Below are 13865 nucleotides of genomic sequence, written 5' to 3' on the forward strand. Positions count from 1 at the left end.
CCACGCCCCCCGGTGCCTCCCACTTTTTAATGGACCAAAAGTAATGGGACAGATTAACAATCATAAATCAAACTTTCACTTTTTAATACTTGGTTGCAAATCCTTTGCAGTCAATTACAGCCTGAAGTCTGGAACACATAGACATCACCAGACGCTGGGTTTCTTCCTTGGTGATGCTCTGCCAGGCCTCTACTGCAACTGTCTTCAGTTCCTGCTTGTTCTTGGGGCATTTTCCCTTCAGTTTTGTCTTCAGCAAGTTAAATGCATGCTCAATCGGATTCAGGTCAGGGGATTGACTTGGCCATTGCATATTCCACTTCTTTCCCTTAAAAAAACTCTTTGGTTGCTTTTGCAGTATGCTTCGGGTCATTGTCCATCTGCACTGTGAAGCGCCGTCCAATGAGTTCTGAAGCATTTGGCTGAATATGAGCAGATAATATTGCCTGAAACACTTCAGAATTCATCCTGCTGCTTTTGTCAGCAATCACATCAGCAATAAAAACAAGAGAACCAGTTCCATTGGCAGCCATACATGCCCATACCATTACACTACCACCACCATGTTTCACTGATGAGGTGGTATGCTTTGGATCATGAGCAGTTCCTTTCCTTCTCCATACTCTTCTCTTCCCATCACTCTGGTACAAGTTGATCTTGGTCCCATCTTTCCATAGGATGTTCCAGAACTGTGAAGGCTTTTTTAGATGTTGTTTGGCAAACTCTAATCTGGCCTTCCTGTTTTTGAGGCTCACCAATGGTTTACATCTTGTGGTGACCCTCTGTATTCACTCTGGTGAAGTCTTCTCTTGATTGTTGACTTTGACACACATACACCTACCTCCTGGAGAGTGTTCTTGATCTGGCCAACTGTTGTGAAGGGTGTTTTCTTCACCAGGGAAAGAATTATTCGGTCATCCACCACATTTGTTTTCCGTGGTCTTCCCAGTCTTTTAGTGTTGCTGAGCTCACCGGTGCGTTCTTTCTTTTTAAGGATGTTCCAAACAGTTGATTTGGCCACACCTAATGTTTTTGCTATCTCTCTGATGGGCTTGTTTTGTTTTTTCAGCCTAATGATGGCTTGCTTCACTGATAGTGACAGCTCTTTGGATCTCATATTGAGAGTTGACAGCAACAGATTCCAAATGCAAATAGCACACTTGAAATTAACTCTGGACCTTGTATCTGCTCCTTGTAAATGGGATAATGAGGGAATAACACACACCTGGCCATGGAATAGCTGAACAGCCAATTGTCCCATTACTTTTGGTCCCTTAAAAAGTGGGAGGCACATATACAAACTGTTGTAATTCCTACACCGTTCTTCTGATTTGGATGTAAATACTCTTAAATTAAAGCTGAAAGTCTGCAGTTAAAGCACATCTTGTTTGTTTCATTTCAAATCCATTGGGGTGGTGTATAGAGACAAAAAGATTAGAATTGTGTTGATGTCCCAATATTTATGGACCTGACTGTATATCATCATGGATGGATGGATGATCCATCCATGGATTGATATATATATATATAATCATATCTGCATGATGCCAGTACCATCACCTGTGCCATGCCTATACCATCACCTGTGCCATGCCTGTACCATCACCTGTGCCATGCCTATACCATCACCTGGGCCATGCCTGTACCATGCCTATACCATCACCTGTGCCATGCCTATACCATCACCTGTGCCATGCCTGTACCATGCCTATACCATCACCTGTGCCATGCCTGTACCATCACCTGTGCCATGCCTATACCATCACATGTGCCATGCCTGTACCATGACCTCAAAGTCACGCAATTTCTTACCGTGTTTTTTGCCGCAAAACAATACATATTACATTTTTCTTTTTGCGCCCCCCCAAAAAAAAAAAAAAATTGAGCACCAGCCACCACCGTCTACTGTACCTCCAGCCAGCAAATACTACGTTATTTGCTGTCAGTTCAACCCATGTGAGCTAATTTTTGGGGCCTATACAGGCCGACACTTCTGTATCCTGTGAACGCCTACTGTACCTCTAGCCATCAAATACTAAGTTCTTTGCTGTCAGTTCAACCCATGTGAGCAAATTTTTGCAGCCTATACAGGGCGACACTTCTGTATACTGTGTGAATGCCTAATGTACCTCTAGCCATGAAATACTAAGTTCTTTGCTGTCAGTTCAACCCATGTGAGCTAATTTTTGGAGCCTATACAGGCCAACGGTTCTGTATACTGTGAATGCCTACTGTACCTCCAGCCATCAAATACATTATGTTCTTTGCTGTCAGTTAAACCCATGTGGGCTAATTTTTGGGGCCTATAAAGGCCGACACTTACTTCTGTATACTGTGAATGCCTACTGTACCTCCAGCCAGCAAATACTACGTTATTTGCTGTCAGTTCAACCCATGTGAGCTAATTTTTGGGGCCTATACAGGCCGACACGTCTGCATCCTGTGAACGGACGGGACGGCGTCGGCGGCACCGGCACTGCAGAGCCAGAGAGATGGAGAGGAGACCAGATCCAGACCAGTACTCCTGATTTTTTTTTTTATACATTACACACTCCTGAGCCCTGCGTTCTATGCATTATGTACTCCTGGACCATGCTCTCTGTGTGTATCATGTACCCCTAAACCTGGCACTGGCTACAGCCTTCTGTGCATTACATTCATATAAATCTTGAACCCATTGCAATACACACCCTGGACACCCTGGACCCCTGCAGCCTGCACTATGTATCCTAAACCCGTCACTGTCTGCAGCACTCCCCAACCCCTGTGCTCTGCTTTACACACTCCCGCACTATATAGACAATACTGTACATTATATACTTCTCACCAAAGTCTTCATTGTCTCAACAGTTGCTGGTTGCTATGCAGTCCCTGACTATTTTATTGAATTTATTCTTTAAGGTAGGCTCAGACAAAACAATCAAGGCATATTTTATAGATACAAGGACGTCTGGGTTTTGTTTAAACATATCCATTAAGCTCCTCCCACAATTTACTGTGACCTAGCATGCCGCAGGTCTTTTCACTTCTCCAGTGTCCCTCATTCTGAAGTTCAAAGTTGGGAGGTATGATTAAGCAGTGACAGCAGGCTCTTTTCCTCGCTCAGTCCACCAGAGAACAGGTAGCGAGCTGCAGGCTGTCAATTTATCTTCCCCCACTTCCCCCCCCCCCTCTTTTCTCCTGTCAGCAGTGCAGGAGAAGAGTGAGTGGCTCTCATCTGATTGCCGCCTAGCTTACTGCCCAGTCTTTTTCCCTTCCCATTGGCCACCGCTCAGGGCCAATCAGAAGAGACTAGGGGGACATCATGGGACATGTAGTCCCGGAAGATTGGCAGCCCCATTTGTAGTTCACAGGGAGCATACCACAGCCCCCAGCATGCACTCTGCTAGGGGGAGAGATTGAGGACTGGGAACCTGGGAAAAAGCTGAGGGAGGGAGTGCTACACCATAAAGAGAGGACTGTGCTGGGGGAAGTCAGAGAGAGCCACACTGCCCAGCACCACCAGAGAGAGGGCCATGCTGCTGCCCAGCACCATCATTGAGAGAAAGACTTTGTCATTGCCAGGGTACAGGCGGGCTACACTACTGACCAAAGTCAGCCTGGTCAACCCAGAGGGAGCGAACTTCTAACCAGAGGGATCACTGCTGCATTTTTGCTGGGTCTGGCAGGATGGCCTGTCAGCCATTATCCGTTACTGCTCCTAGGGACTGAGCCATTAGGAAGTGCCTAACCTAATATCCTCTAGGTCTTATTGACCGTTGCAACCTGCTACAAAAAAACTCCCAACGCTGAGCTGCTGCCCGGCCCGAATATAGGGGGGTGACACCATGTTTTACTGCACCAGGTGACACCAACCCTAGTGACGCCACTGGCTGTAACTAGGATAGATTTACAAATCTTACAGAGCAGAAGATATGTATGTCTGCAGAAAGATGGTCTGTGGGTGGTACTACATTGTTCCTCATTGGTTCTCAAATCATCCTAATAGAGACTATTGTATTAATAACTCAGAATTCCGACTTTCAAACTCAGAATTTTGTAAAAAAAATATATATATATATATATATATATATATCAAGCTCAGAAATCTTTGATTTTTTTTTTTTTTAATGATGGCCCCAGGGCTCTTAGATTGTTTTTAACTAATCTCCCAAAAAAAAAAACAGATCTAAAAAAATTTAAAAAAAAATGTGTAGATATTAGTAAAGGTGCTACACATGTCCAATGACAAAGGAAACATTTTCTACTTCTAACTTCTATAAAGGACTGTGTGCTGTCCCAGGTGATATTGTGATCAGATTTGTATGTAGCTGATACTTTGTACATATTTTGTGTCATTTACCTATCAGGCAGCTTCTGGCTTTATCTATGGACATCAATCTGCTGTTGATGATGGAAATAGATACAAATAGACAAAGATTTGGCTGGGCTGATGGAATAGATACAATGTTTCGTTTTTCTTGCTTGTTTTATTGTAAGAATGTGTGAGTGCGGCATAAGTGTTTATTCAGCTCTGCCACCTTGTGGTGATTCGTGGTAGAACAGTTAGGTGTGTGCAGTACAAGGCGATGAATAGGGAATGTATAGAGGCAGAAAGTGGAGATGATCTCCGCAATAAATCTACAATCAGGATGGGAATAAAAGGAAGGTTCGATCCATTCCCCTCCCAGTCTGATCGATCTACAGTACTTCTCTACTAAATATCATTATTATTAGTTTCCCACCCAAGAGCCAGACATAACTGGGTTTAATTTATTTTCTTTATTAAGTAATATTTTATTGTGATAAATTGTATTAATAAAATGCAATTTACAGGCAAACACTTTGTCTTCTTATCACACTCAGACTTGTAATGCAGGTGAATAGTAATGAGGGGAAATGTGATCACAGAACTTCATTCTCTCATCTCTTTTACTTCCAATCTATCTATGCTGATCGTCTACTCACCGCTAGACTCCTACAACCAAATCCATCCCTCCTACATAGACCTCCAATGTCACATCACATTATAATTCATAGTTCAGGACATTATTTACTCTCTTGGCTATTAATAGTCCACGCCTATGATGGATCAGAGTTGCTTCTTTTAAATCTCCCGCCATAATTCTACTGGCCAATAGGAAGATTCAGCCGCATTATCCCGCTAAACCCTACATTGTAGAAGTTCTATTCATAGATCTGCTCATCTTCCTCCAAATCACATCACTTGTGTCGCTTTTTAGGTTCCAAATATTTCCTCCAAACCGGTAAAATCCTCGAAGATTCCTGCCACAAATCCACCAAATAATCCGAAACAATTATTTTCTATTCCCAAACCCAACGGATCTTCTCAGAGCCACCCACTTCTATCTAAGGAGCCGGTGTTCTGTGAAATAACCATACCCGTGAGAAAACCATACCCTCGTCACTTCCGGAGGGTATGGATTTCTCACGGCAGTGTGTTTAACGTTATACTTGCCGCCGTTACATTAAAACAGCTCCTCTGCACTATGAGTGATCTCCGCTCCTCTCCCTCTCACTTCCCTGATCTGGGGTAATAAATATAAAAGCGGATCACGGAGCCGACATTTACATCTCATACACCCGCCGCCGCTTTCATATTTATTAGTCCACATCAGGAAAGTTACAAGGATAGGAGCGGAGATGTCTCATAGTGCAGCCGCGCTGTTTTATGTAACCGCCGCAAGTTTAACATTACTTTCACTACCGTAATAATTTCATACCTTCTGAGCATGCGCACTTGTCATCTTCTCCGCTCTTCCATGATGTTTCCGGCTCTCTGAGCATGCGCACTACTTCGCTGCTCAGCTGTTTCTCACAGGAAGTGACGAGGGTATGGTTTCTTCACGGGGTATGGTTTTTTAACGTTACACCGGACATACATGTTTAGGAGATCTGATTGTATATCTGTACACCTAAGATTGTGATCCGTGTGGGGGACAATGTGCTATAATGACGCCTATCCACCCTAACAGCAAATTAGAGTATTTATATATATTGAATATAATTCTTTATAAGGAACGATGTGATCTCATTACAGGGATTGTTTTTTATTTTCCTTTAATTTTTGCTGAATATTTTCTGGAGATCAGAGATCATTGAATATTAAATACCAAACAAACATCCCCCATCTGAAAAGGAACACAGATCTCAGATCCCCCTTCACACTCCTTGGAAGAAAAATACATTTTATTATCGGAAGAAAACGCCCAGAACTGTGATTGGTGCAATTTTCACATTCTATCATTCAAATTTCCCGCCGGAATTCTATAGAACGTTCCAATTATCTCAGATAGAATAATCCGACACTAAAATCTGATATCTCTTCCTTCGGGAACATCGATCATCCGTCCTCTGAATTGTCGGGCAGTTTATCTAACCAAGAATAATAAATACGTTAGAAATATTAGGCTCAGTTCCAACATAAACGATATATTCTCACTCAGCAGCCAGCTCGGAAAATCGGCTCCATCACCCTGAGTGTTGACTCTACAATCTCCTATACATCAACTGCACAATCAATTCAATGTGTAACATTGTCCTGTTCTTCCATATGTTTGGTAAACGTAAAGCAGATCGAACAATCAGATCGCAGAGTGTATGGGCAGCTAGACATCGCAGCACTCCATTTCTTGGTGAAACAATGATCGGAAGTTCTTCTTGTTACACAATAAATGTGTAGAAATGAGTGTTGGGAGTTGATCAGCCCTTTGTGTGAGAAGGTGGGTGGCCCTGAGAAGGACCTTTGTTGTGATGAGGTGGTTAGGCGGTGGGTGTTGGGGGGAGGGGTTTATCCTCCAAATCCGTAGAGAGTGCGCCCCTGGCGTTTGAGAGCATAGACGACATCCATGGCGGTGACGGTCTTCCTCTTTGCGTGCTCGGTGTAGGTGACGGCATCACGGATGACATTCTCCAGGAAAACCTTGAGCACTCCGCGGGTCTCCTCATAGATGAGTCCGGAGATGCGCTTGACACCCCCTCTGCGGGCCAAACGTCGGATGGCGGGTTTGGTGATGCCCTGGATGTTGTCCCGGAGCACCTTCCTGTGCCGCTTAGCGCCTCCTTTCCCCAGACCCTTTCCTCCTTTACCGCGCCCAGACATGATGATTCTCTGCTACAAAGACAGACTGAGCTCAGCTGTCTGCCCGCCCTCATTATATACAGCCTGAGCGGACCTGATAGAAACCTTTCTGGGAAAGAGGCGGAGTCACACCATTCATTACAGAATAAAGATAATTTTATTCATTTATAAGGCTCCTAAATATTATATTATATTCCGATACATTAATGCAACAACAATACATTTCCAGAAGATTAATTTATTTCTTCTCTTCTTCTTTCTCTTATATTTTCTTTTTATTCCTGGAGATTACATGGAGAACAGGAAACTTTACACATTATACCAGAAACAAAGTAACCAGTTTCAATTGTTAATAGTAATTTCATATTTATAAAGCATTATTGTGAAAAGGAAACAAAGACACATCTTCAGACATTTCACAGGCTGAGCGGACCTGATGGGAGACATGCTGAAAAGGGGGCGGGGTTCAGTCATTTATTACACTGCAGAGCATTTCATTTATTTAGAAGCTTTTAAATATTTTCCTGAATGGAAACGGATGTAATTCATCAGAAGCGCAATCGTTTCTTTATTGATTCATTGCCCGTTTTTTTCTAACATGTCTTGATTATATATACACATACATAGTTTTTTTTTTTCTTAATATACTCAGAAACATGATTAACAGGTTGATGATTTCTAGTGACAAAGAGGGGGCCGATCAGACAGGAAACATTTGTTTCATTGTACATATGTATCTGGCATCAGTGCTACATATTTCAACTATTCCTTTAATTTTTGTTATTTTAGTTTTAATAAGGGGGAAATCTGTAACTGTTACATCTCTGACATGAGGGAACATTAATTATCGGCCAGTTCCACGATGATATACAGATGTGATGATAAAACGTGAAATACTTCTTATCCCATCCTATAGAAAGGTAGAGATCTATGAGAAAAGTAATCTCAGTATCATGTTCTGTATGTAGCAGTGGGGGAGGGGGATTCTGCATTCTGAGGACTTGGAATAAAAGAGAACATATGGAAATGTTTTACATTATTCAATCATCTTCACATTCCATTTCTATTCATCTTCTTGATAATAAAGCATTGATTATTTTTCTCGGATAAATGTCTCATCTGATGATCTCAGGTCTCAGTGTCGGATTTGGCGGTATAATAGGGCTGATTATTTGTAACGTTCTCTACATTTCAGGCGGGCAAATTTGAAAGTAACAATTTGAAATCTGAGCCAATCAGAGCTGTGGACGTTTCATTAATCAGCCAGTAATTTCTGCTGAGGCGTCCAAAAGGAAAAGTGTTCTGAGATCTTTCTCCGCCCCCCCCCCCCCCCTAGAAAATACTTATTCTGTAGTTTTCATTGATCTCTATAGGAAACATGCTCTAGCGGGTCGGATTCTGCATTCTGATGGGTAAAATCAAACCCTAAAACAATAAAATGTAACGATTTTTTTTTTTTTTTATTCCTAAACTACCGCTAAAGGGACCGGTGATTGTTTTCCAGAAGAAGAGGATTCTATGGGAGGAATTTGAAAGATTAACCAATCACACCAAGGTGAAATCTTTAGATATCCAAGTGTCCAATCAGATCTCCCAATGAATGTCCGCATATTTATAGTTAGGAAATGTTCTCAGTACAATTTCCCTGTATTAGAAGTGTGAATAAACAATCTGCGGTTTGGGGCATTTAAACCAATAAATAATTGGCTGCTCGCTGTAGACAATCGGGGATCTCTGTGCTCTCTATAGAGATGTGGGAGACTGAGAAAAGCTTTTGTGCTGCAGTATAAGGATGAGAGAGAATGTAAAGGCGGACATCTAGATTTATGATCTGGCGCCACTCAGAATACATTTACAGACAAACTTATTTAGACCAAAAAATCGCACTAAAACATATTTGGGTTCATAGTATTTGATACATCTGCACCTAGTCCAAATAAAAAAAGTTTCACATAGAAATGAGAGTACAGCTCTGCTGTGATTGTTAGAGGCACAGAATGAGGCTCTTTGTGTGTAGATGTGGGTGGCTCTTAGAAGAGCCTTTGTGTTTGATGAGGAGGGGGATGGGGGAGTTGTTGGGGATTACTTGGTCTTGGCGGCCTTGTGGCTCTCGGTCTTCTTGGGCAGCAGCACGGCCTGGATATTGGGCAGGACTCCTCCCTGGGCGATGGTGACGCCCCCGAGCAGCTTGTTGAGCTCCTCGTCGTTGCGGACAGCCAGCTGGAGGTGTCGGGGGATGATGCGGGTCTTCTTGTTGTCGCGGGCGGCGTTGCCGGCAAGCTCGAGGATTTCTGCGGTGAGATACTCGAGGACAGCGGCGAGATAGACGGGAGCTCCGGCCCCAACCCGCTCGGCATAGTTACCCTTCCTGAGCAGACGGTGAACACGACCGACTGGGAACTGCAGACCAGCCCGGGATGATCGGGTCTTGGCCTTAGCCCGAACCTTTCCTCCTTGTTTACCGCGGCCAGACATTGTGAAATGAGAGAGTCGTCAAACAAGATACCAAATTCCTGCCCCCTTCCTTATATTTATACAGTCACTGCTCTGACGTCACATTCTGTGATTGGTTACAATTGAAGCCACCCAATAGTTATCTGAATTGTTTCTAGACCAATCGGTAAACGAGGAAGGAAATCATTTCACCCCCTCCCCATCACATGACTTAACCCTCCAATAGAAGAGTGAGGAGGAGGAGCAGTGATTTGCATAGGACGCCTATAAAAGCAGCACATGAGGGCGGATCCAGCACTCATTCCCTGCACACAGCGGAGAGAACACATTAACCCTTATCATGCCTGAACCAGCCAAGTCCGCCCCGGCGCCCAAGAAGGGCTCCAAGAAAGCCGTGACCAAGAGCCAGAAGAAGGACGGCAAGAAGCGGAGGAAGAGCAGGAAGGAGAGTTATGCCATCTACGTCTACAAGGTGCTCAAGCAGGTCCACCCCGACACCGGCATCTCTTCCAAGGCCATGAGCATCATGAACTCCTTCGTCAATGACATCTTCGAGCGCATCGCCGGCGAAGCTTCCCGCCTGGCTCATTACAACAAGCGCTCCACCATCACCTCCCGGGAGATACAGACCGCTGTCCGCCTCCTCCTGCCCGGAGAGCTGGCCAAGCACGCCGTCTCCGAGGGCACCAAGGCCGTCACCAAGTACACCAGCGCCAAGTAATACCCCTCCCCCACCCATCACCCCAACAACACACAAAGGCTCTTCTAAGAGCCACCCACAGACATCACAGCAGAGCTCTACTCCGATCTTCATGTGTTTTGTCATTTAGGAAGTTTAATTAATTTTTAGATTATAGAAAATTTTTCTCTTTAAATTATCTTTAGATAAGTACTGTAGATCGCCTAGACTGGGAGGGGAATGGATCGAACCTTCCTTCTATTCCCATCCTGATTCTAGATTTATTGCGGAGATCTATCTCCACTCTATACTATATACTCGCCTCTATACATTCCCTATTCATCGCCTCGTACTGCACACACCTAACTGTTCTACCACGAATCACCACAAGGCGGCAGAGCTGAATAAACATTTATGCCGAACTCACACATTCTTACAATAAAACAAGCAAGAAAAACGAAACATTGTATCTATTCCATCAGCCCAGCCAAATCTTTGTCTATTTGTATCTATTTCCATCATCGATGTCCATAGATAAAGCCATAAGCTGCCTGATAGGTAAAAGACACAAAATATGTACAAAGTATCAGCTACATAAAAATCTGATCACAATATCACCTCGGATAGCACACAGTCCTTTATAGAAGTAGACAATTCTCCAATGAAGTCATTGGACAGCCTGCCATTACAAGGAGGGGGAGGGGACTTCCCCACATTCTGCGCAAAATTCAAAATAAATTACAGCATATAAAACAGCCAAACGTGGCGTTTTGAATGTTTCCAAGCGCAGATGAGGGGTTTTAGACCCCCCAGATCCCTCCACAAGAGTACCTGTAAAATATATATATCTATATATATATATATATATATATATATAGATATATATATATTTTTTTTTAATGTACGAAAATATCGGTTGATATTTACCGATATGCGATGACCAAACTATCGGTATCGGCAATAAAAAAAAAAAAAAACTATAACGGTCGATCACTAGTTTTAAGAACAAAATGTAACAACAGGTATAATTTTTAAGACATTTTGTGTAGTTTGGTGCCTAAAAAGTCCATAAGAGTTCACTGATCAATTTACTATTATATTTGGGATGTGGCACCTTTTTATGCTCGCATTCACAGCACCACCCTGTGAGGAGGCCTTTATTCCCTAGCTCCTTTATTACTAACACTTTAAGTTTTTAATCTGCTAATGATGATTCATCTATAAATGTGTAGATATTAGTAATTGTGTTAAACATGTGGAATGACGTAGGAACATTTTTCTATTTCTAACTTTTATAAAGGACTGTGTGCTGTCCGAGGTGATATTGTGATCAGATTTGTATGTAGCTGATACTTTGTACATATTTTGTGTCATTTACCTATCAGGCAGCTTATGGCTTTATCTATGGACATCGATCTGCTGTTGGTGATGGAAATAGATACAAATAGACAAAAATTTGGCTGATTGAATAGATACAATGTATCGTTTCTCTTGCTTCTCTCCTCCATTGTGTTGTGGGATAAAAGCTCCGCGATCTTCCCAACGTGTGATTTGAGATAAAGTAACAATGTAAGGCGGGAGATTGTGGAGGATGTTTTATTGTAAGAATGTGTGAGTGCGGCATATACATGTTTAGGAGATCTGATTGTAGATTTCCTCACCTAAGATTGTGACCCGGCTGAGGGAACAACATGCTATATATTTATTCAGTTATTATATTTGTTTATATCGTATTTAATGTGAAGGAAGGATGTGATCTCCTTACAGGGACTGGCTGACATTTCCCTCCATCCTTTGATCTCCAGAAGATATTCAGCAGAATTAGAGACAGAGAACTGTGATTGGTGAAATTTTCACATTATATAATTCAAATTTCCCGCCGTAATTCTATGGAACGTTGCAATTATCTCAGATAGAATAATCCGACACTAAAATCTGACATCTCTTCCTTCGGGAACATCGATCAACCGTCCTCTGAATTGTCGGGCAGTTTATCTAACCAAGAATAATAAATACGTTAGAAATATAAATGTCACATTTCTTCCAGTCTTTTCTTTTACTTCACAATCCAGAATTCGCCCTGCTAGAGAAGGTTTCCTATAGAAATTAATGAAAAGTCTACTGAACAAGTATTTTTTTTTGGGGGGGGGAAACGATTAAAGATTTCAGAATGCATTTCTTTAAAATCCTTATAAGAAAGACATTATTGACTGAAGAAGGAAACGCCCACAGCTGTGATTGGCTCAGATTTCAAATTGCTCCTTTTTAAATTTGCCGCCTGAATTGTAAAGAACGTTACAGAGAAATAATCAGCCCTATTATACCGCCAAATCCGACACTGAAACCTGAGATCATCAGATGAGACATTTAACCGAGAAATCTCATCAATTCTTTATTATCAAGAAGATGAATAGAAATGGAATGTGAAGATGATTGAATAATGTAAAACATTTCCATATCTTCTCTTTTATTCCAAGTCCTCAGAATGCAGAATCCCCTCCCCCATTGCTACATACAGAACATGATAGTGAGATGACTTTTCTCATAGAACTCTACCTTTCTATATGATGGGATAGGAAGTATTACACGTTTCATAGAAACCTTCATTAGAGATTTTACCTGAAAATCAAATCTAAACTCTGACACCTTACTGATCACTAAGAAAAAAACGACTTTATAAAGCCAGAAATTATTTCCGATTCAATAAAACATTTCCCGATGATCCTTCCTGGGCAGTTTATAGTAAAATTGTCCTTTAGTGGATTTCACAAAGCATTTCATCTTCACAATTTTTCTAATGTCTCCTATTTCAGGAATGGCGCGCACAGCTTTCCGGGCAGGTTCGGGTTAATCTGTCCCATGTGACCTCTTGCTGGGAAAGCCCCGCCCTACTGAAAGCTGAATCACACAACTCAGTCATTGGCTGATTAGAGCTCTAAGAAATAGTCCAATTAAACCTAAGAAGGCGTGGTCAGCACTAACCAATAAACGCGGAGCGCGGTCTGTATAAATAGACGCCGCACAGCCCGTGTTCTCACACTTCTGTTCCGTCAGGAGATTAGAAGAGTTTCTCCGCCATGGCAAGAACCAAGCAGACCGCTCGTAAGTCCACCGGAGGGAAAGCTCCCCGCAAGCAGCTGGCCACCAAAGCCGCCCGCAAGAGCGCCCCGGCTACCGGCGGAGTCAAGAAGCCTCACCGCTACAGGCCCGGCACCGTGGCTCTCCGGGAGATCCGCCGCTACCAGAAATCCACCGAGCTGCTCATCCGCAAGCTGCCCTTCCAGCGCCTAGTCCGAGAGATCGCCCAGGACTTCAAGACCGACCTGCGCTTCCAGAGCTCCGCCGTCATGGCTCTGCAGGAAGCCTCCGAGGCTTATCTCGTAGGACTCTTCGAGGACACCAACCTCTGCGCCATCCACGCCAAGAGGGTCACCATCATGCCCAAAGACATACAGCTGGCACGCCGCATCCGCGGAGAGAGGGCCTAAATACATTCTTATCTCCACCATACTATCTCTACAAAGCACAAAGGCTCTTTTCAGAGCCACCACATCCGCCTCACAAAGAGCTCCATACTACCTCATCACTCCTACTACATGCTGCCAATCCCCGCTACTACATTTCTACACTTTCCCGGCCATCAGCTTCACTGCA

General features: G+C 43.0%; 5 protein-coding genes across 5 annotated transcripts in view; 3 read left to right on the forward strand and 2 right to left on the reverse strand.

Moving 5' to 3' along the window:
* Positions 1-9553, reverse strand: part of LOC309564724 (uncharacterized protein) — a gene marked incomplete at both ends in the record, with an annotated part of 57287 nt that extends 47734 nt beyond the window's left edge. Inside the window, one exon of the mRNA XM_082269407.1 lies at positions 9179-9553. Within this exon, the coding sequence (XP_082125533.1) occupies positions 9179-9553 (375 nt within the window). The remainder of the gene's footprint in view (positions 1-9178) is intronic.
* LOC309564723 (uncharacterized protein) overlaps positions 1-13865 on the forward strand; it is a gene marked incomplete at both ends in the record, with an annotated part of 91741 nt that overhangs the window by 47034 nt on the left and 30842 nt on the right. The window lies entirely within an intron of this gene.
* Positions 6788-7099, reverse strand: LOC309564835 (histone H4; the record flags this gene model as incomplete). Its single annotated transcript, XM_082269518.1, has 1 exon — positions 6788-7099. The coding sequence occupies one exon, from the start codon at positions 7097-7099 to the stop codon at positions 6788-6790; it is 312 nt and encodes a 103-aa protein (XP_082125644.1).
* On the forward strand, positions 9873-10253 carry LOC309564808 (histone H2B 1.1; the record flags this gene model as incomplete). Its single annotated transcript, XM_082269490.1, has 1 exon — positions 9873-10253. The coding sequence occupies one exon, from the start codon at positions 9873-9875 to the stop codon at positions 10251-10253; it is 381 nt and encodes a 126-aa protein (XP_082125616.1).
* Positions 13289-13699, forward strand: LOC309564757 (histone H3.2; the record flags this gene model as incomplete). Its single annotated transcript, XM_082269439.1, has 1 exon — positions 13289-13699. One exon carries the CDS (start codon positions 13289-13291, stop codon positions 13697-13699), a length of 411 nt encoding a protein of 136 aa, XP_082125565.1.

The sequence above is a fragment of the Pelophylax lessonae genome, assembly GCF_965119305.1.
Source record: "Pelophylax lessonae genome assembly, chromosome: 9".
Taxonomy (NCBI): domain Eukaryota; kingdom Metazoa; phylum Chordata; class Amphibia; order Anura; family Ranidae; genus Pelophylax; species Pelophylax lessonae.